This window comes from Boleophthalmus pectinirostris, unplaced genomic scaffold (assembly GCF_026225935.1).
Source record: "Boleophthalmus pectinirostris isolate CB_2022bp ecotype Guang Dong unplaced genomic scaffold, ASM2622593v1 HiC_scaffold_16, whole genome shotgun sequence".
NCBI lineage: Eukaryota > Metazoa > Chordata > Actinopteri > Gobiiformes > Gobiidae > Boleophthalmus > Boleophthalmus pectinirostris.
This window is the reverse complement of record NW_026571095.1, coordinates 38,452,970-38,475,880: the sequence shown is the minus strand read 5'-3', so window position 1 is coordinate 38,475,880 and position 22,911 is coordinate 38,452,970. Positions and strand designations below refer to the sequence as shown.

At 38.5% G+C, this 22,911-nt stretch overlaps 1 long non-coding RNA gene, 1 pseudogene and 4 gene segments (V, D, J or C); 2 read left to right on the top strand and 4 right to left on the bottom strand.

The window, feature by feature from the left end:
- Positions 1-551: 551 nt before the first annotated feature.
- Positions 552-2,050, top strand: LOC110156523 (Ig kappa-b4 chain C region-like). The segment is given in 2 exon segments: positions 552-726; positions 1,571-2,050. Coding segments are annotated over 2 exon segments (489 nt in total).
- Positions 2,051-2,785: 735 nt separating this feature from the next.
- On the bottom strand, positions 2,786-4,206 carry LOC129408287 (Ig kappa chain V region 3381-like). The segment is given in 2 exon segments: positions 2,786-3,093; positions 4,164-4,206. Coding segments are annotated over 2 exon segments (351 nt in total).
- A 3,624-nt stretch (positions 4,207-7,830) lies between these two features.
- On the bottom strand, positions 7,831-8,503 carry LOC129408341 (Ig kappa chain V region 3368-like). The segment is given in 2 exon segments: positions 7,831-8,239; positions 8,319-8,503. Coding segments are annotated over 2 exon segments (456 nt in total).
- A 4,255-nt stretch (positions 8,504-12,758) lies between these two features.
- LOC129408344 (Ig kappa chain V region 3547-like) lies at positions 12,759-13,450 on the bottom strand. The segment is given in 2 exon segments: positions 12,759-13,184; positions 13,283-13,450. Coding segments are annotated over 2 exon segments (414 nt in total).
- A 2,286-nt stretch (positions 13,451-15,736) lies between these two features.
- Positions 15,737-22,911, top strand: part of LOC129408286 (immunoglobulin lambda-1 light chain-like) — an 8,372-nt pseudogene continuing 1,197 nt past the window's right edge.
- LOC129408349 (uncharacterized) lies at positions 17,874-20,443 on the bottom strand. The gene is made up of 3 exons (XR_008631895.1): positions 19,731-20,443; positions 18,796-18,951; positions 17,874-18,157 (listed from the first exon to the last, which is right to left on the bottom strand). It is a non-coding gene; the product is annotated as an uncharacterized LOC129408349 (long non-coding RNA).

Here is a 22,911-nt window from a genome sequence, read left to right as displayed (position 1 = left end):
TTGAAATGTGGGAGTGAGTGAGTGTTGTGGAGATCTGGGGGAAGAGTGTTCCAGAGCTGAGGAGCAGAGCGACTGTAGGCTCTGCTCTCCCATGGTGAGGAGATGGACAGAGGGAACATAGAGCTGGAGAAAGAGGAGGAGCAGAGGGAACTGTTGTAAGGGGTGAATTTTGTGAACATTATATTTCCTCATTTTATCCTTTTTCTTGTGGACAATTATCAGTGAATAATTGATTAAAACAATGATCAAAAGCCTCGATCTCAATGAGGATGAAGTGAACACAGCTGCAGACCAACACTGTGTCCCTTTAAAGATCATTTCAAATCTTTCCTGTGGAGGACCTCAGGGAAGTGTTTTTGTCCCTTTCTTATTCATTGTTAAATGTCTAATATTTTATACATTTGTTATATTGTATAAATGTGACTTTACACCAGGACTAGTAAAACACATGTATTAATATAACTTGAACTGACAATAAAATTATAAATCAAAATATATATTTTAAGTGTTTATTTCCACAAAGACATTTATACTTCACTCTTATTTTAACTTGTTTTTCAGTTTAAATGTGTAAATGTGAGCTGTTTGTCAGTTGTTTATCAGTCTCTGTACAGCTGAATGGTTTTGTGGTGTTCTCTGAGCGGCTGCAGGTTTTTGTACGACCACTCCATGAGTTTGTATCACTGTGGTTCACGTTCGGTGGAGGAACCAGACTGGAGCGCAACTGTAAGTCATCTCTTTATGTTCACTTTAAATGACACTTTGGTTTAGTTTGTGATTCATCTGTTTCTATTTCTGAAGCCTGACATCATTTGATTGTTTTCTGTTTTATTCTAAATACTGTTTGGAGTTCTGGGTGAGCAGTGTCTTCTTATCATCCCCACAGTCACTCACCTCAATTTATACAGAAATATTTTGTTCCCACTGTAACTAATTAAAATTTATGGTTTTAGCGGGGAAAAAGTTAATATTTATTTAATTTTTCTGTTCAGATTTTTTGTTTTTAAATTGTCGTAACACAGAAACATTTATTTATTTATTTATTTATTTATTTATTTATTTTGTATGTAATTATAGTAATGTCGATAAAAAAAAAAAAAAAAAAAAAAAAAAAGTTGTTATGGACCTTTTGTTTTCTGTGTACATTTCAGGAGATTTTTATTTAAAGTTTATCTTTAACTCTGAAACTGTTCTGTTGTTCTGCTTCAGTGGAGCCTCTCAGTTCTGTTTTCACTCATTTCAGGCTAAAAGTTACATTTGTACTGAAAAAAAGTACTTCATTTCCTATTATTATTCTAGATAACATTACATATATTTAAATGTATGTTGACTTATATTTTTTGGAAGTAATGAAGTCCAAGATTACTGGTGTGAGGTCCACCACCTGAAAATGTTTTTGCTTTACCTGGAATGTTCCATAGAACAATTTCAACACTTTCATCTTCCGTTTACATAAATACATGTGTTTGTACTGACAATTAAATACTGGTTTGATGGAGTCACTTTTTGTTATTTTCTGGATAATTCCATGGAGAAAAACTTGTGTGTGTGTTTGTGTGTGTGTCCACAGTGGGGCGAGTGGAGCCCAGCCTCTGGGTGCTGCCCCCCTCCAGAGAGGAGCTGGCCCAGGGGAAGGCCACCCTCGTGTGCCTGGCCAACAAGGGCTTCCCGTCAGACTGGAGCGTGTCCTGGAAGGTGTCCGGTGGCGGTGCGGGCGGGGAGCAGAGCCGGAGCCCCGCGGTGCCGCAAAAGGACGGCCACTACAGCTGGAGCAGCAGCCTGACGCTCCCCGCACAGCAGTGGAGGGAGGGGGGCGTGGCTGTGAGCTGTGAGGCCAGCCAGGGCTCCCAGAGTCCAGTGTCCCACACACTGAGCACACTGCAGTGTTCCCACCACTGACACAGTCACTGGGATCAGCCTGCAGAGCGCCCTCTGCTGTCAGCTCACGCCTCTACAGCTACAGCTCCACTTCACTTACTGCAGCACAGCACACAGGCCTCTGTCCCAACTGGAGCTTCTGCTCCAAATAAAGAGCTGTGCATCAAAAGCATCTTTGTGTCTTTACATCATTTCAATGGAATTCTTCCTTTTTCTATCACACACTTTAGTGTTTGGAATAAATGTAGGTTTGAGGTCAGGTTATGAGGGTTGGCTTTTCATTCACTTGCTTCATATGTGTATTTATAAATGCTGAATGTTGTGAATAAATCCATGAATATATTCATCAGGGAAATGGGACAAATCTTTGTTTCAGGGTAAACACACTTCAGTTTGTCTCTGAGAGTCTCTGAGAGTGGAAAGAAAATGGAATTCATTTGATTTCAATATTTAGCTGCTCTTCATTTATTCTTACATTTTTAATATATTTGCACAATCTGTGTAAGGGATAAATATTAATTATTATTGAAGTTATTATGGTCTAGATGGAAAGTGGTGTATAAATAAGGTTTCATAGATTTTAGTACTTTTAATTCCACATGAATAATGGTCTTAAATTGTTCATTTAGCTCCCATTGTGAAACTCTCTGGGGTTAGGCCTTTCAGCTGCTCAGTTTTGTTGGAAGATGCTGTTATAGTTATATTGTAAAGACTATTATTATTATTATATTATTATTATTATTATTATTTATTTTATTTTTTTTTTTTTTATCAAACACAATCAAAACCTACAGAAAATGGTGAATTATTAAATTTGAGTGTTAAGTATCTGCAGCGTCTGTGTTTAAACTCAGTGAAGTGTGAACAGTTTCAGTTCAGTCTGAGGAGGTTTTTGTACGAGTCTTTTTCACTGTGTGAACGGGAAGCTGTAACCCTGCTGACAGTAATAAACTCCTGCATCTTCAGCCTCAAATCCACTGATGGTCAGAGAGAAATCAGATCCTGAACCACTTCCACTGAAACGACTGGAGACTCCAGAGTGACGAGTTGTAGCATAATATATGAGGAGCTTTGGAGGTTCTGAACCTTTCTGAAGATACCAGGCGAGATAATTCTCTACATTTAAACTGATCTGACACCTGAGAGTAACAGAGGCTCCTTTGTCCACAGCTGCAGCTTTAGGAGTCTGAGTCAGGCTGTAATCTCCTGAAGAACCTGAAAAACAGAAGAAGAGTTATTGAGTACTGACCACTACTGACCACTACTAAACACTACTGAACACTACTGCCTCCTACTGACCACTTCATGTCATGTTAGTTCTCCTTGTTAAATGAACACACCTGTATCTATCAGACAAACAGTGATGTGTGGAGGTAAATGATACTGAGTCGTTCTCTCTTCAGTTTACAGCAGGGTCACTCAGGGGTCATTTTGAGGCCTCTTCTCTTCTTACTTCATGTCCATGACCTGACTAGAGTTTGCCAAAATGTGAACTCACTACGTCATTATGTATGACACGTGTCTCGTCTTCACAGATGCTCAAAGTGTCCAAGACTCTGCTCTTCCACTCTCTGCAGCTTTAGATGATTCACAAAACTGTCTGAGTGATTCATGTCTTGGTCCTAGTGAAGATCTGACATGGAGGGAAGAAATAACAAATGTTGAGGAATTTAAATCCCTTGTGTGGTGCACCTTAAGTATATCACCAATGAGTTTTTATTTATTTATTTTATTTATTTAGTTTGGTATTTGGTATAGTAATTCAATATATGTTTTTATTTTTGGTAAATTAATACTAAGTTTACATTTGAACCTGTTCACGTGTCATTGATAAGTACTGTACTGTAAGTATTTTTTTTTAATAAGGGATTAGAAATGTATTGGTGACACAGACCCTTTATGCCAGTCGTGCTGCCCCAGGTCGGGCTTAAAGGCAAAACTTCCTCTTTGCCCCAAACACAATCTGGACGTGAAAGGCAACGCTCTGTGTCTTCTTTTCATTTACTAATATTAAACCTTTCAGGTCAGAACACAGTAAAAATCTGCCACATATTACACTGTAAGGTCATGACTTAATGTTTTATCCGTATGTAATACTGTTAATATGTTTATTGGTCATTTTCTGCTTCTATTTGTGAGTTTGTGGTCAAGGTTTAGATCAGCAGTGCAAACACACGTGGTCTGAAACATGGTGATACCACATTAGATGCAGTGTACAGGTTTATTTCACTTTTAAAAGCAGCTGCATGCACTTTGTTTTGATTCTAGTATCTAAAACAAAGTACCTGTGAGTTCATGTGTTTGGCTTTGAGACAGTTCAAAGAACATTTGCAAGTTAAAGAGACAATACAAGAAAAAACTCACACAGTGACCTTTGACCTTTTGACCAGACCCTAAAATGTTTCAGTGTCAGATCAGAGCAAAGCTGAGGCCTGCACATGTTCTTTCACTAGTTTTATTTTTACTGAAACACAACCATAAAAACAAAACTACAGACCTGTAATGACTCGAATAGATATAAAAATAATAAATACATAAAGAAGGAAGAACAATGTGAATCAGATGTTTTGAAGTCAAATGTTCATGTGTTTTATTTGTTACTTTAACATTTTTGAATGGAGTTACAGCTTCACATTCACTAACTGTTGCTCTTATACATTTTTAGTATCAGTTTGAATTGACTCAGGTTAAACATCATCTTAGTTTGTGGATGAATTTTAAACTTTTTTAATTCCATATAAGAATTACCTCAACAACACGTGTTCTTATCCACTGCTTTCATCTTCCTATTAGAGATGACACTGTGTAAGTCTTTTAGCTGCATGTGTTTAAAAAGGCCACATCAGAAACCAGAGCTGAGCCTTTCAGGTGTACAGTTCTGGTAATCATATAACAGTGTTGTATTTAAAATGTCAGTATTTGTAATGACTCCCATAGAGCTGTTAGTTGTGTGTAATATGGTCACAGGGAGCAGTTGTATCAGAACAACAGTTTGTGTGCTGCTCGCTGTGGACCTCAGGCGTGTGCTTTTGCTTCTTTTGTGTCTCATACTTAAATATTGACATTATTAAACAGTCCTGCACAAGAGCATTTTTGATTCACTAAATGAACAGTTTGTTGAAAGAAAATACTCATCCTCAGTCTTTTTCGGGGAATACGGCTGTTGATCGATGTGTAACTGCTGTTTGAATCAGGTTTCATAGTTTTTTAGTATTTTCAACTCAATGAATAATTTATCTCCCATTGTGAGACTCACTGGGGTGAGGCCTTTCAGCTGATCAGTCTTTTTGGAATGGATGGAGTTATGGAAACATTTTAAAAGGTTCTTTTTTATCACACACTATCATATTAGTAAATTCATCATTAAATAATGAACACAGTATCTGCAGTGTCTGTGTCAAATGAAGTGTGAACAGTTTCAGTTCAGTCTGAGGAGGTTTTTGTGAGTCTTTTTCACTGTGTGATCAGTGAGCTGTAACTCTGCTGACAGTAATAAACTCCTGCATCTTCAGCCTCAAATCCACTGATGGTCAGAGAATAATCAGATCCTGAACCACTTCCACTGAAACCACCTGAGACTCAGAGTGACGACTAGTCCACGTTGCACCTGTATATTCTCTATTCACACTTACCAGAAGACGTTTGGAAACATGCAGATGAAGACTTCAGGGTGTAGTTACCAATACTGGGCCATAGACTGTATAAAGAATATTTATATATACAGTCTGAGTTCTGGGCATGTGATAAAACCATGTCCATGTCACTTACATTCTGCTGGTTGTAACTGTTGATTTTATAAAAGAAAAAAAAAAAAAAGAAAGAAAGAAAGATCACATTGACTCCTAGATGAAGAAGAAGCACATGTGAAAATGGGAGCACATGTGTTTGGTTTGATGGTCTCTTCACTGGAGCCTGGGCACTTTAGGATCCAGTGTAAACAGCTTGTATTAGTGTAAAAGTGCGTTTGAACAGTGCTGTTCCTTTGAACCTCTCTGAGCTCCTCCATCCTCACACTCGTGCTGCAGCTCGTCCTGAGTGTGTCTAAGAGCAGACAGAAGCTCAGAGGGGACGGGGCCTTTGTCGTGGCACCACCAACACTGTGAATGAGCTGCTTCTGCACATTAGACAGGACTCTTCTGTCCCTCTTTACAAATCTCTTCTTAAAACACATTTGTTCACTTTGGTCCTCACACACTTTGACATGGGACATTTATTTATGTATTATTATTATTATTATTATTATTATTATTATTATTATTATTATTATTATTCATTTTTAATTTTTTTTTTTATTACATTCTGTTTTATACAGATGTTGTTTTCATGGTTATGTTTTGTGGCACTTCAGTCGACCTGTGTTGTTTTTAAAGTGTGTAATAAATCGAGCTGCAGGTGCAAAGTTTGGGAACCACTACAGTTAAAAATAAATAAATAAAAATTCTATTGTAGTNTGTGATCAGTGAGCTGTAACTCTGCTGACAGTAATAAACTCCTGCATCTTCAGCCTCAAATCCACTGATGGTCAGAGAATAATCAGATCCTGAACCACTTCCACTGAAACCACCTGAGACTCAGAGTGACGACTAGTCCACGTTGCACCTGTATATTCTCTATTCACACTTACCAGAAGACGTTTGGAAACATGCAGATGAAGACTTCAGGTGTAGTTACCAATACTGGGCCATAGACTGTATAAAGAATATTTATATATACAGTCTGAGTACTGGGCATGTGATAAAACCATGTCCATGTCACTTACAGGCAGCTGGATGTAACTGTTGATTTTATAAAAGAAAAAAAAAAAGAAAGAAAGAAAGATCACATTGACTCCTAGATGAAGAGAAGCACATGTGAAAATGGGAGCACATGTGTTTGGTTTGATGGTCTCTTCACTGGAGCCTGGGCACTTTAGGATCCAGTGTAAACAGCTTGTATTAGTGTAAAAGTGTTTGAACAGTGCTGTTCCTTTGAACCTCTCTGAGCTCCTCCATCCTCACACTCGTGCTGCAGCTCGTCCTGAGTGTGTGTAAGAGCAGACAGAAGCTCAGAGGGGACGGGGCCTTTGTCGTGGCACCACCAACACTGTGAATGAGCTGCTTCTGCACATTAGACAGGACTCTTCTGTCCCTCTTTACAAATCTCTTCTTAAAACACATTTGTTCACTTTGGTCCCTTCACACACTTTGACATGGGACATTTATTATGTATTTATTATTTTATTATTATTATCATTATTATTATTATTATTATTATTATTATTATTATTATTATTATTATTTTATTTTTTTTTTTTTTTTTTTTTTTTATTACATTCTGTTTTATACAGATGTTGTTTTCATGGTTATGTTTTGTGGCACTTCAGTCGACCTGTGTTGTTTTTAAAGTGTGTAATAAATCGAGCTGCAGGTGCAAAGTTTGGGAACCACTACAGTTAAAAATAAATAAATAAAAATTCTATTGTAGTATCACACACTTTAGTGTTTGGAATAAATGTAGGTTTGAGGTCAGGTTATGAGGGTTGGCTTTTCATTCACTTGCTTCATATGTGTATTTATAAATGCTGAATGTTGTGAATAAATCCATGAATATATTCATCAGGGAAATGGGACAAATCTTTGTTTCAGGGTAAACACGCTTCAGTTTGTCCCTGAGAGTCTCTGAGAGTGGAAAGAAAATGCAGCTTTGACTTCACTATTTAGACACATTACATTTTTATTTGACTCTGTCTCTGTCGGGGAATAAGAATTCAGTTTGATGTGTAACTGCTGTATGAATAAGGTTTCATAAGTTTTTATTATTTCCAACTCATGAATAAAAGAAAATCACTGGTGTTAGGCTTTTCAGCTGATCAGTTTTGTTGGATTGGATCATGTTTTATTATTATAATCATATTGTATTATATTATTTTATATATGTTTCACGAGTCACAGTCAAAACCTAAATAAAAAAAAATTGATCAAAAAATGAACACAGTATCTGCAGCATCTGTGTCAAACTCAGTGAAGTGTGAACAGTTTCAGTTCAGTCTGAGGAGGTTTTTGTACGAGTCTTTTTCACTGTGTGAACGGGAAGCTGTAACCCTGCTGACAGTAATAAACTCCTTCATCTTCAGCCTCAAATCCACTGATGGTCAAAGAATAATCAGATCCAGAACCACCTCCACTGAAACGACTGGAGACTCCAGAGTGATGAGAAGTAGCAGCATATATCAGGGGCTTTGGAATTTCTGAGCCTTTCTGAAGATACCAGGCGAGATGATTCCCTACATTTGAACTGGTCTGACACCTGAGAGTAACAGAGGCTCCTTTGTCCACAGCTGCAGCTTTAGGAGTCTGAGTCAGGCTGATTTCTCCTGAAGAACCTGAAAAACAGAAGAAGAGTTATTGAGACAGACCCCGCAGGTGTCCAGAGGAGCAGTGCTGTGACCCAGATGTCCTCACCCCGAACCAGGAGCCCCAGGGCCAGCAGGAACAGCTGCAGGGACATCAGGCTCATTGTGTTGTTGGTGTGGGAGTGGCTCTGAAGGGCCCGCACACACACTGAGCAGCACTGGGCTCTTAACGGCTGGAGCAGAGAGGCAGCACACATATGCAAAGTCACACAGTCAGAGGAGACAGACACACAGCTCACACTACTGCCCCCTACTGACCATTACTGACCACTACTGACCACTACTGACCAATACTGAAATCCTCATGAAAATGTCTAAGCATAGACTGTATAAAGAAGATGACCAAGAGATTGTGACGTCACCCACAGCTTTTAACTGTAGCTACATGAATCTTCACACCCACACCGCTGCTTTAGCTGAGAGGAGGCACTTAGCTACGCTGTCAATCACATCTTTTTCTAAGGCCAGTGGGAGCGACATCACCCATGTTCACTTCAGCAGGTCAACTATGTCCATTTATATGTCATGTTTTTCACTTTTAATAAGACAATAGATATTTACAGAAAACAACATTAGTGTTTTTTTCTTTTCTTTTTTTTTTTTTTTTCAAGTTCATAACATTTACAGTTACATTATCTTCATTATCTCTCTGGTTTTGCAGTGATATTGAGCTGCCTCTGCACATTCACTGGCCATAATGAAATATGATCACATCCATCAAGTGTCAGATCTCAAGTCCAAGACAAGACTGAGAGAAAACACCATCAAGACCGAGACCAAATGTGCTCTAGTCCGAGATGAGATCAAGACTGCAAAAGAGCTGTCTCAAGTACTACAGCACTAGAGTGTAGTGCGTAAAACAAAAGACAAACTCCAATGTGCAGTAATGAAGTGGACATGGATGAGCCTGGCAGCAGCGAGGCAGGGTAAGACATGGCAGGTGGCAGGAGGAGTGACCGGTGGTGTGGTGGAGTGAATAGGCCAGTCTGAATAGGTGTGCTTTGAGTTTGGATTTGAAATGTGAGAGTGAGTGAGTGTTGTAGAAGTCTGGAGGGAGAGTGTTCCAGAGCTGAGGAGCAGAGCAACTGAAGCCTCTGTTCCCCCCATGGTGAGGAGATGGACAGAGCGAACAGAGAGCTGGAGAGAGGAGGAGGAGCGGAGGGAGCGGTCAGGTGTGGCGATGTGGAGGAGCTCACAGAGACGTGGAGGTGTGAGGTTGTGGAGGGCTTTGAATGTGAGGAGTATGATGTTGTAGTGAATGTGGTGTGTGGTGGGAGACAGTGGAGCTGTTGTAGAGTTTGTGATGTGGTCGATGGAGGAGCAGCTGAGTTTTGGATCAGTGGAAGTTTATGGAGAGTTTCTGTGGGAGACCAAACAGAAGGAAACTGCAGTAATCCAGACGGGAGGTGACAAGGCTGTGAACAAGGATGGCAGTGGAGTGTGGAGTGAGGGAAGGGCGGAGGTGGTGGATGTTGTGGAGGTGAAAGTAGGAGGAGTGAGTGATATTGTTGATATGAGAGGTGAAGGAGAGAGTGTTATCGAGGATGACACCCAGACTCTCTACCTGAGGGGAGGGAGAGATGGAGGAGCAGTCGGTGGAAATGGAGAGAGGAGAGATCTTGCTTAGGGTGGATTTGGTGCCAGTTTGGTTTTATTGTTGTTGAGTTTGAGGAAGTTGGAGGTGAAGCAGGATGTCACTTCATCAAGACAGTTGATAAGGGAGGAGGGTGGGAGTGTGGAGTTTGGTTTGATGGAGAGGTAGATCTGGGTGTAGCAGCTCCATGTTGCAGTGGAAGTGGATGTGGTGTTTCCGGAAAAAGTGAATGTGAATAAAGTGGAACAAGGGTGGCTTTGAGGGGGCCATAAGAACACTTACCAAGACTCTGGACTCAATGTGACTTTTTATTGGACTGTTTTTGTCTCTTTATGTTTCAGTTGTTGATAGAGCCCGACCGATATATCGGCTGCCCGATATTATCGGCCAATATGGGCACCTGGAGACATATCGGCTATCGGCCGATATGCTTGCTGATATGGGTCGATATTTCACGTGGGCATGTTATACCTCGTTATAAAGCTTAGACTCTCTACATTATGTTCATTTAATCCAATTTACAGACAAATGTCCTAATATGTGGCTCCGCATCAGTATTTATCTACGGTGTCATTTGTCTGTGTCTGTGTCCGTACTGTCCCTGAAACACACCACAGAGTGACGTCACTTCACTCACGTGTGTTTGTTTACACCCGCAGACGGTGCGCAACACTGAGATTATTTTCTTTTTCGGATAATCGGTTTGAGCCTGGATTAAAAGGACTTTTATTAGTGCAGACTTGTGATGTGAGGAGGAGCCTGTGTGAGCGGTGAGTGTTGGAAATACATCGACTTTGAAGCTAGTTTAGGTTTTGTTAGCGGTTAGCTGCTGTAGCTCCCCACACATAAACAGGCTGTTTTCTATTGGTCTATTGTAAAGTGACTATATTGGCCGTATATTTGTTACTGGACCAGCATTGATATGTAAATAAACTGTGAATAGACGTGTGAATGATCCACATTTATGCATATAATTAATTACCGCGGTGCGCACGTTTTTACGGCTAAAGGCTAATAGCGATAGTTTACTAGCTAGGAGTTATGGGTCGGTCGCGATCGAAGCGGCTCTTAGATCCGGCTCTTTGAAGCGAACAACAGGAGCATGTTTCTTATTGGGAGCCGTGTTTTCTCTTTTTCTCACTTTTTCTCTTCAAGTCGCTTGTAGACCCGTAGTTTGACAGCAGCAGCGGCTGAAAACGAAACTTTCAGAAATCTGCGTGTGCATAGGATAAAAAAAAAAAAGTGCATATTTGGCTGCAGTTCAGCATAAAATGAATAAACCAGGACTAAACTTGGGCTCGAGTGAAGGAGAAAGATAGAAACCGAGTCCCGACACTCAGTCCTGGTTCAGTTCTGGTTTAGTCCTGCTTGCAACAAAAACCATCTCAAGAGTCGCTTGGGAGCCGAAAGAGCCAGTTGCTTTAGTGAGCCGAGCCGGTTCTCCAAAAAAAAAAAAAAAAAAAAACTGGAATCACTAGCAGTGACAGTAACAGTAGCTAGAATGTGATGCAAAAATGCCATTAGGCCAATCTACTGTATGTAAATATGATGTAAAGAGTCAAAATAACAATAAATGTTGCCTAAATAAACCCAGTTTAGAATCCACTAGAGCCAAACCTAAGTTTTTTTAATCAATTCAAGATTTAGAGTGAATTTTATATCATTAAAAATATCGGCGATTATATTGGCTATCGGCAGCTCCAACTCCCATTATATCGGTTTCATATCGGTCACAACAAAATCCATATCGGTCGGGCTCTAGTTGTTGACAGTTGATGTAAGTTTCTTTTCAACGCTGCACCAAAAATAAACTCTACCAAATTGTTTGTGTGCTCATTAATAAAGTTTCTGATTTGGACCATTACTGACCACTACAGAGAGCAGAGCTCATATTCAAACTCACACAGTGACCTTTGACCCTTTGACTAGACCCTGAAATGGAGAAAGGCTAAAGCTAAATATGTTTCATTTGATATTTCCTGGTACAGAAGCACAGAAAAGAAAGAACCCAGGTTCTGATCCAAAGCAAAGACACGACATTATAAATAATGAACACATGAAAAGTGTGACTAAAGATCACATTTTGAACTCACTGTGACTTTAGGGGAACAACTAAATAGAAACTCAAGTGATGTGAATAAATGTGTTTGCTGTGGACCACAGGGATGTGTTTTGTCCTTCCCAATATTATGAAGACAATATGTTTCATTTGAATGTAGAAATGAAAACAAGAGTTTGACTCTGAGACTTTTTCAGCTTTTGAGTCTTGACCAAAAGTGAGTCACTGTGAACAGGACAAGGACAGATATACACTGATAATTAATAGAATCTAAACATATATTGTATAAAGATTCGAGTTTGTCTAAATGTGGCTTAATAATGAATATTCTGTGCTAATGTTGGACTAAAACAGTTGGAGGTCAATTCAAAAGTGTTGTTCATTTAGTTGTGTGGTGTTACCTTTATATTTTTTTATTCTGTCATTTTTCTTGTAACTCTAAATGAATAAATCATTCAAACAAGTATCAAAAGTCTGACTTTAAATCAGGATGAAGTGAACAGAGCTGCAGAACAACACTGTGTCCCTTTAAAGATCCAACTTAAAAATGCTCATTAGTATGACCTTGAATTAATGATTATAAAGCAAAATACTGTTGTTAAATGTTTATTTCCACATAGATTTTCCTCCTGTTTTTGTTTGTTCTTTGTCTTCATATTTTTGTCACTTTGACACTACAAAGTGTTTCATTCTACACTATCACTAACATGACTTTAGAACATGACTTTGATTCATTCAAATGATTTTAACATAATGAACGACTTTACAAATGTATGTTTTTTTTGTTTTGTTTTTTGTTTTTTTTTTCTCTTAAAGATAAATTATGTATAATAAAGTTTTTAGCCTGGGCTTAACTCTCATTATATTGTGTCTCAGTGTGAGTTTAGTGAAGTGAGTCAGTTTCAGTTCAGTCTGAGGAGGTTTTTGTACGAGTCTTTTTCACTGTGTGAACACATACTGACTGTTGATGTAGTGATAACTCTGACAGTAATACACAGCAGAGTCTTCAGGCTGAACTCCACTGATGGTCAGAGTCAAGTCAGACAAAGATCCACTGCTTGAAAAACGACTGGGGACACCTGACGCTCGGTTAGATGTTTGATAAATGAGGAGTTGAGGTTTCTCTCCATCTCTCTGTTGGTACCAGTGTAACCTGCTTGTATACTGCACAGCTGGACTGACAGTACAGCGTATGTTGACGGTGTCCCCCAGGGCGGCCCTCACTGCTCCAGCCTGACTCACTGTCACCTGTCCTCTGGACTCTGAACACACAAACACAAAGCACCTGATGGTTTAGTCTGGTTGGTCTCAGAGGGACGGATGTGGACAGAGGACAGCAGTGGGACTCTCTGGACTTTACCTGTGAAGCAGCAGCAGAGGACAGTCCACATGAGGACGCACACCAAAGTCATGTTGGTGATGAGGAGGCCGTATGTGGCTTGTGTTGTCATGAAGGACAGCTGCCAGTGCTCCAGAGTGCACCTCTCAGGACTATAAAGTGTCCCACTGGACCATGCAGCTGTTCATGCAAAGTGTTTGTCTATGGAAATGAGGCTCCCACACAGACATGGAGCACACTGAACAGCTGCAGGGACTGTGTCATGACTGTATTTATACAGCACAGATACAGTACAGGAACATAGAATAAAATCATGCAATTGTAAATATGTAAAAAGTGAAAAACAGAATAAAAATTAATCAAAATGACCTAGTTTAAAACACAGCAGCAGAGTGAGAGTTTGTGATGGGAGTTGTCAGAGAGCTCCAGAGAATTGGGCCATAGTACATGAAGGCGCCCTCACCAGATCGGGGCTGTATTCATGACACTGTTCAAAGTTGTTGATTGGATGAACGGAGAGGTCTGAGTGGAGTGACTTCTAAAAGCATGTCACAGATGTAGGAAGGAGCCAAAGCATGTGGAGATTTAAAGAGCAATAATAACATTTGAAAATCACTTCTTTGTTTAACAGGCACCAGTGAAGTGACAATCAAATGGGTGTAATGTGCTCAAAGTGCTGAGTTTTGGTTCCAAATTCTAGCAGCAGGATTTGGAATGAACTGGAGTTTGTTTAGTGAGTGATTATTAAGACAAACATAAAGTTCATTACAACAGTCGAATCCAAACAAAAACATGAACAACTTTCTCAACATCAGGTTTGAACAGGACACTTCTGACCTTACAAATATTATGTAAATGGATAAAAGTGATTTTACGAAGATTTAAAATGTAGTTCTTAAAATTAAGGTCAGAGTCAAATGTTACCCCTATTTTTTTTTTTTTTTTTTGTAGTATGAGTAATCAAAAGATAAGGAGTGAAGTTGTGGGTTGAAGTTTTGCCCTTATCCTTTGAGCAAAGAATTAAAATGTCTGTCTTGCCATTCAGTTTATTTTAGGTTTAGTTTAGTTTGTTTTGTGATTTGAATGTCTTTCTTATTCTGTAAACCACTTTGAATGACTGTGTGGACAAACTGTGCTGTACAAATAAAGAACATATGGGTTCATCCAGGTTTTGATGGTGGAGATCGAGTTTCAAAGGTTCAGATTGGAAAGACAGACACACAGTTCACACTACTGCCCCCTAATGACCACTACTGACCCCTTCTCACCACTACTGACCCCTACTGACCACTACTGACCACTACAGAGAGCAGAGCTGGAGCAGAGGCAGCACAAACACAAACTCACACAGTGACCTTTGAATTTTCTGACCACAAAAATGTTTGAGAGAAAAGCAAATCCTAAATTTGTAAAATAAATACTGATATAGAACCACATGAACGAAAGACACTGGTTCTGTTCTCACAATTTTAATATAAATAACAAAATAAATGAACAAACTAAACCTGAAGAATAAAGTGAATGTTCAGTAAAGATTATATTTTGAAAGAATTGTAATTTATAGGAAGAAATAAATATGAATAAAATGTATTTGATAAATGTGAATGTTGTGAATAACAGGGATGTGTTTCTGCTGCTTTCAGATTCAAAACAATGTTTGATCCAGTGAAAACAAATGAAACCAGATGAATCATTAATATTACTTTTCCAATGTCTGACAATATTATGAAAGTTAAATACTTTTTACAGGAAGATACTTTAGCTTTCGACTCCTGCCCTAAATGTAAGTCAAATGTTTTCCAGACAAGTGCATAGACACACTGATATGACCTTTTGTTCATTTAGTCGTTGTATTGTTTTTTTCTTGTGGACAATTATCAATGAATAATTTATTAAAACAATGATCAAAAGCCTCGATGTCAATGAGGATGAAGTGAACACAGCTGCAGACCAACACTGTGTCCCTTTAAAGATCATTTCAAATCTTTCCTGTGGAGGACCTCAGGGAAGTGTTTTTGTCTCTTTCTAATTCATTGTTAAAGGTCTAATATGTTGTGATTTTTTATATATATATATATATATATATATATATATATATATATATATATATATATATATATATATATATATATATATATATATATATATATATATATATATATTGAATAATTGAGTGTGTTAAAATGTGACTTTACACCAGGACTAGTAAAACACTTTTATTACTAAAACTTGACCCTACAATAAAATCAAATCAAATGATAGTTTTAGGTGTTTAATTCCACATATATATTTATATTCAACTCCTATTTTAACATGTTCTTCATCTTCATTTTCTTTTATTCATCATCAGTATCATTCATTCATTCATTCAAATACCTTTTTTAAAATATATATGTGTGTGTGTGTGTGTGTGTGATATCAAGTAATTAAGTAATTAAGTTATCAAGTATTATCAGTAATTATCAGTTACTCATGTAGATGTGATTCTTGTGAACAGTGTTTTTCAGTTTAAATGTGTAAATGTGAGCTGTTTGTCAGTTGTTTACCAGTCTCTGTACAGCTGAATGGTTTTGTGGTGTTCTCTGAGCGGCTGCAGGTTTTTGTACGACCACTCCATGAGTTTGTATCACTGTGGTGGACGTTCGGTGGAGGAACCAGACTGGAGCTCAACTGTAAGTCATCTCTTTATGTTCACTTTAAATGACACTTTGGTTTAGTTTGTGATTCATCTGTTTCTATTTCTGAAGCCTGACATCATTTGATTGTTTTCTGTTTTATTCTAAATACTGTTTGGAGTTCTGGGTGAGCAGTGTCTTCTTATCATCCCCACAGTCACTCACCTCAGTTTATACAGAAATGTTTCATTCCCACTGTAACTTTTTGAATTAAAATTTATGATTTTAGCGGGGGAAAAAGTTTAATATTTATTTATTTTTCTGTTCAGATTTTTTAAGGTTTTTAAATTGTCGTAACACAGAAACATTTATTTATTTATTTATTTATTTATTTATTTAAAATAATAAAAAAAAATGTCGTTATGGACCTTTTGTTTTCTGTGTACATTTCAGGGGATTTTATTTAAAGTTTATCTTTAACTCTGAAACTGTTCTGTTGTTCTGCTTCAGTGGAGCCTCTCAGTTCTGTTTTCACTCATTTCAGGCTAAAAGTTACATTTGCACTGAAAAAAGTACTTCATTTCCTATTATTATTCTAGATAACATTACATATATTTAAATGTATGTTGACTTTCTTATATATTTTTTTGGAAGTAATGAAGTCCAAGATTACTGGTGTGAGGTCCACCACCTGAAAATGTTTTTGCTTTACCTGGAATGTTCCATAGAACAATTTCAACACTTTCATCTTCCATTTACATAAATACATGTGTTTGTATTGACAATTAAATACTGGTTTTGATGGAGTCACTTTTTGTTATTTTCTGGATAATTCCATGGAGAAAAACGTGTGTGTGTGTGTGTTTGTGTGTGTGTCCACAGTGGGCCGAGTGGAGCCCAGCCTCTGGGTGCTGCCCCCCTCCAGAGAGGAGCTGGCCCAGGGGAAGGCCACCCTCGTGTGCCTGGCCAACAAGGGCTTCCCGTCAGACTGGAGCGTGTCCTGGAAGGTGTCCGGTGGCGGTGCGGGCGGGGGAGCAGAGCCGGAGCCCCGCGGTGCCGCAAAAGGACGGCCACTACAGCTGGAGCAGCAGCCTGACGCTCCCCGCACAGCAGTGGAGGGAGGGGGGCGTGGCTGTGAGCTGTGAGGCCAGCCAGGGCTCCCAGAGTCCAGTGTCCCACACACTGAGCACACTGCAGTGTTCCCACCACTGACACAGTCACTGGGATCAGCCTGCAGAGCGCCTCTGGGAAGGTCAAAGGAAGATTCATTTTATTGTGACTTTAATGAATTTAACAAATAAAGAAATACAAATAAATGTCTTTGCTCTGAACCACATGGATGTTTTTTTTGCTCCTTTGGTATTTCATAATAAACTGTGTAATATCCAGATGAAACCATCATATAACAATATGATCATTTGTATAATTCATAATAGAATTATTAAATAATAATATTAATAATATAATAGTGTCAAATGAGCAGTTTATAAATCAAGTCAGTGACACTCTGTATTGATGCTGTCGTGAAGACCAAAAATCCCATGTTTATATCAAAGATACAATGATCACAAATTCTCTGGGTTTTGTTTTGTTTTGTTTTTTTGTTTTTTTACAAATACAGTTTGATGAACTTTTCCTCCGGCATTTGTCAGAATGAGCTCAAGTTTGGTGAAAATGATCTAGAGGAGTAGGGACATTGTTAATCTTCTTCCTGTGGTGCTGTCGCACACTTTGCCTGAAACTTTTTATCTTGTAAAAACGCCTCCATTAGTGTAGCAAAGAGGAAGAGAAGGTGTGATTGTGTCTCACAGTCGACAGTGGGACTCATGTAAAGAGGGAAACTGAGGCAGCGGCCCATCATTGCTGCTTGTGGCTCTATTTATTGTCAATATTATTGTTATATTTTTGTGAAGTGTAATGTACAGACATGAATATTGAAATAAGCAGAGACGTCCCATTTGCTGGAGCTCATAGAACAAAAGACAGAGCACTTGTTGTCATGGAACATGTTTTATTCAGCCTGTGCACTGAGCAAAAGTCACACTCTACATCTGAGTCTTACTGCAGCTGTGGGATGCTCCGTGTTCAGGGCCCATGCAGCTCTAAGCAGTGGCTCTAAGCAGTGGCTCTTGTGCAGTGACTGGACGTGGACGTGTCCGTGGTGGTGCACCCTACAGGAGAACAGCTGTCCCTGCAGCCAGCTGTCCTCAGTCAGGCTCAGGAGGCTGCTGCTGCTGTACAGGCTGCTCACACTCCTGCTCCACGCTGCTCTGAGCCGCCCCTGTGACCAGCACCATTTAAGCAGCTTTATTCAGGAAGGAAGGAAATGTCCTCTATGTGCAAGGACTTCAAACACTCAACTTTCTCTTCACATTTCACTTCATGCTTTCAGCTTCCTGTAATATGTAACACTTTGAGACCTTTTCACATTCAAAAGACTGAGTTTAAATTGTTCATCTCTATGATGATGGTCCGACTTCCTCATCATTCACAGATCTTCACTTCTGTCGACATAACTGTAAAAATCTGTTAAAATGAGCTAAATAAAATGTGTTTTAACTTGAGCTGTTTAGATTTCTGACTGTTTTCACTGCGTAGTTTTCTTATTTCAAAAAGATGTTATTTTGTCATTTGGTAAACACATGAATACATCTTTTTTACTCTGACACTAAATATTCTGTATATTTATGGTTTGAAATGTTATGTTGAGAACAACTAAGATGCATTTTTATCATGATGAAAACTGTAAACAAGGTAAAACTCTTACTGCAGTCAGAATGGAAGTATTTCTATCAAATACACATAAATATGAGAGTAAAAACGGCACATGGAATCACACGGGTCTTTGACTTCTGTTGGAGTCCAACTATTTGAAATGCCATTGTTTGTGTGGTTTGTGCAGAGTTGTGTGTTGTGTACCTGTGTCTGTGAGCTCGTGTCCGTCCACCTCCCAGCTCACACTGGCTCCCTGTGGAGAGTAGGAGCTGAGCAGGCAGAGCAGAGAGAGCCTCCCCCCAGAGAGCTGCTGCAGAGAGGGGCCCACGAGAGAGACAGAGGGGGGGCGCACCGGGCCACCTGCACACAACACGCAAAATACACACCACTTGTGTTCATATGCATGTGTAATATGTCCATTATTGACACGAGTTCACTTCAAGTACGGACACACAAATGGTTCTTAAACTGTGCTCACGTGCCAAGAGAAATGACTCTTTTTTTACTTGATACATTTAGATCCGGTGGTTCACACAAAACTCAATATTTCAACATTCAAATCAGAAAAAAACTGAGCTGATCAACGTCAGAGAAAAGCTACAAAAGCATGTGCATAGGCCAATTTACAATGTTTAAACAAAAAGCCCAAAGCAACACCAACCTCACATCATGAACAAAAATACTCTTGGTATTTTACTCTGGAGAAGAACTCCACAGTACGAGTCAAACTGAACTCTTTGTTTGATTTATGATGTTTAAAGATGTATTTTGGTGGGAACAAGACAGCTGTGTATTTCACTTCCTTTTAACTACATTTGAGCGTAAAAGTGTAAAGAATCATTGAGAATCATGTGAACATGTTGTAAATGATGAAGAATTACAGAGATTCAAAATGTCATCAAACTTTTCAATGACCTCTCACAAATATTCTTCATTATTTACAAACCAAGTTCAGATTTTATCATGAATGTAGATTATTATAATTATGTTTACGATATTATTATTATTATTATTATTATTATTATTATTATTATTATTATTTATTATTTTTATTTTTTTTTAACAAATATTAATGTTGTAGAACTGAACTCATGATGTGTAAGAGTAAAATAAAAAGTGGTTTTGAGAATATGACTTACTGTGAATGATGAGCTGTGTTCCTCCTCCGAACGTCCACCACAGTGATACAAAGTGATGAAGAGGCCGTACAAAAACCTCTGCTCTGTTCTCCTCCACACACTGCTCTCAGCTCACTCACACAACACTCACACAAAGTCTGGATTCCACTGTTTTACTAATGACCACTTCCAAACCACCACCATGTCGACGTTTGTTATGAAGTTATTTACACAGTTTATATTTACACACACATTTTACTTTTATTACTTTTTTACATTATATGGAAACAAATCTGACAGCACCGAGTTTGACATTTTTAAGCGCAGATGTTGAAAACAGGAGTGCATCAACTTTATTAAATCCTACTGATGTTAGTCATGTTTAATTGTTGAAATACCTGCAGGTTTTTGTAACATCTTTGTCATGTTTGACACAGATTCCTCCACCTGTCAGAACTCCTGAATTCACCACTCCATCTGTGCCTGCACTTCCAGCCCCGGTGTAAGTGGGCCGGACTCGCTTGTCCACAGGAGAACGTCACAGGAGAATGACTGCAGGTGAGTGTGTCGATCGTGGCCAGCCTGGTCATTTCTTAAAATCATGTCCTGTTCACCCAAAAGCTCCAGCTCATCAGTAGGAGTGGGAGGACTGGTGAGTGAGTCTCCGGTTTTCCCACACTTCAGGTCCCTGCACTCCTCAAACTCTCCCCAACACACTCTTCCTCTGCAAACACTTAGAACAGAACACAGCTTCATACACTAATCTTACTCAACAAGCACAAACTCCCTGTTGTTTATAAATCCTGAATGTTGTGAATAAATCCATGAATATATTCATCAGGGAAATGGGACAAATCTTGTGTTTCAGAGTAAACACGCTTCAGTTTGTCCCTGAGTCTCTGAAAGTGGCTTTTATTTTTAGCTGCTCTTCATTTATTCTTAAATTTTAATTGACTCTGTCTCTGCGATGAATAATGTTGTTATTATTATGTATTTATTTTAATGTATTAATGTATTAATTTATTTTATCAAACACAATTAAAATAGATCCATGATGTAAACAAACCTATACCGGTCTAAATGCACATGCGTGACCACAGATAACAGCGCAGTTCTGTTATGTTTAATAGGCTACGTTTACGTTTAAGTGCGAGACTTACACAGACACACAAACAAACAAATAAGATATCCTACAAGCTGTATTACAACGGGGAAAAAATATAAAAAATGACTTAAAAACAAACAAACAAACAACAACAAAACAACAGGTTACTTACTCTTTTGTGGAGTGAATGGACAAGTGCATTATCCCAATGAGCTCCTGTTTGTCTCTGCTCTTCTTAACTGAATGTGTGCAGTGTAGAAACATTTGAAAATACAACATTTACATGTAATATCCTCCCATCTACAGTAAAGCACAAACTCATTTTAATTTACAACAGGCTGTTGTAGAAAAAGTTTTTACTAACTGTAATATTTTTTGTCCCACAGTGCATTGCAATCTACAGTTAGGACATGTAATTTGTGAAAGCAAGAAGCAGTTGTAAAAGTTACTGTAGAAACTACAGAAATTTGTTAGAGTGTAATCCTAAATCTGTAAATATTACTGATAGAGAACCACATGACCGAAAAGACACAGGTTCTGTTCTCACCATTTTACTATGAATGTTGGAGCCATATTACGCCTCTCTACCTCCCGCCTCTGTGTGTGCTATTTGTACCTTCCTACGTAATTTGCTGCCCTATATAAAGGGGGAGAAAATGTGCACACAGGTGTTGCAGTGTGAAGGTATACAGTCTTTTGACCGTCGTCGTCGTCATTGTCGTGATCTGTGTATTTCTGGATGGCTATGAAGTACGCCAATAAATATTGAGGAACACAGTATTTGGACTCTTTTATTGAAGACACGCGTCCGAGTCACCACACACGCTGCAGCCATAGTGGACCTTGCACAGGGCAAGTTTTGGCCGCTACTATAAATAACAAAATTATTAAATAAATTAAACCTGAAACATAAAGTGAATGTTTAGTAAAGATTATATTTTGTAATAATTGTAATTTACAGGATGAAATAAATATGAATAAAATGTGTTTGATAAATGTGGATGTTGTGAATAACAGGGATGTGTTTCTGCTTCTTTCATATTCAAAACAAACTTTGATTTAGTGAATACAGATGAAACCAGATGATTCATGAATATTACTTTTCCAATGTGTGACAATATTATGAAAGTTAAATAGTTTTTTACAGTCAGACATTTTATCTTTTGAGTTCTGACCAAAATGTAAGTCAAATGTTTTCCAGACAAGTGCATAAACACACTGATATGACCTTTTGTTCATTTAGTTGTTGTATTGTGTGAACATTATATTTCCTCATTTTATCCTTTTTCTTGTGGACAATTATCAATGAATAATTTATTAAAACAATGATCAAAAGCCTCGATGTCAATGAGGATGAAGTGAACACAGCTGCAGACCAACACTGTGTCCCTTTAAAGATCATTTCAAATCTTTCCTGTGGAGGACCTCAGGGAAGTGTTTTTGTCTCTTTTTAATTCATTGTAAAATGTATTTTTTTTACTATTATTTCTGATGTGTGAAAAATGTGACTTACACTGATTGATTGATTGATAGCATTTATATAGCGCCTTTCAAGATACCCAAAGCATTTTACAGTTCATTATTCAGTCACTCCACACTCAGTGGTGGTAAACTACTACTGTCACCACAGCTGCCCTGGGCAGGCTGACGGAAGTGAGGCTGCCAATCTGCGCCATCGGCCCCTCCGACCTCCACCATCACTCACGCTCACACCACTTTCACTGAGACTAGTAAAGCACATGTATTAGTATTACCTTGAACTGAAAATAAAAAATATTAAAGAAAATATATTTTTAAATGTTTATTTTCACATATATATTTATACTTGACGAGGAGTCAAGAATAAATCTTTAAAGGTTGTATAGAGGATTTTCCAAGGAGCGAGAAATCCAGCGACTGTTTGTCCTTTTTCAAATGTTGCGCATGCGTGAAACCACCCCCCCTCCCCTACAGCTCCCTACGTAGAAACACCTCCTCCCTCCTCCTCCTTATGCCAGAAACAGGCTTGTTTCTAGAAAACAAGTACTCATCACTGCACATGACTTGTAAACAACTAACTACAGTGTTGGTTAGGCAAGGCGGAGAAGTGAGGAGCGG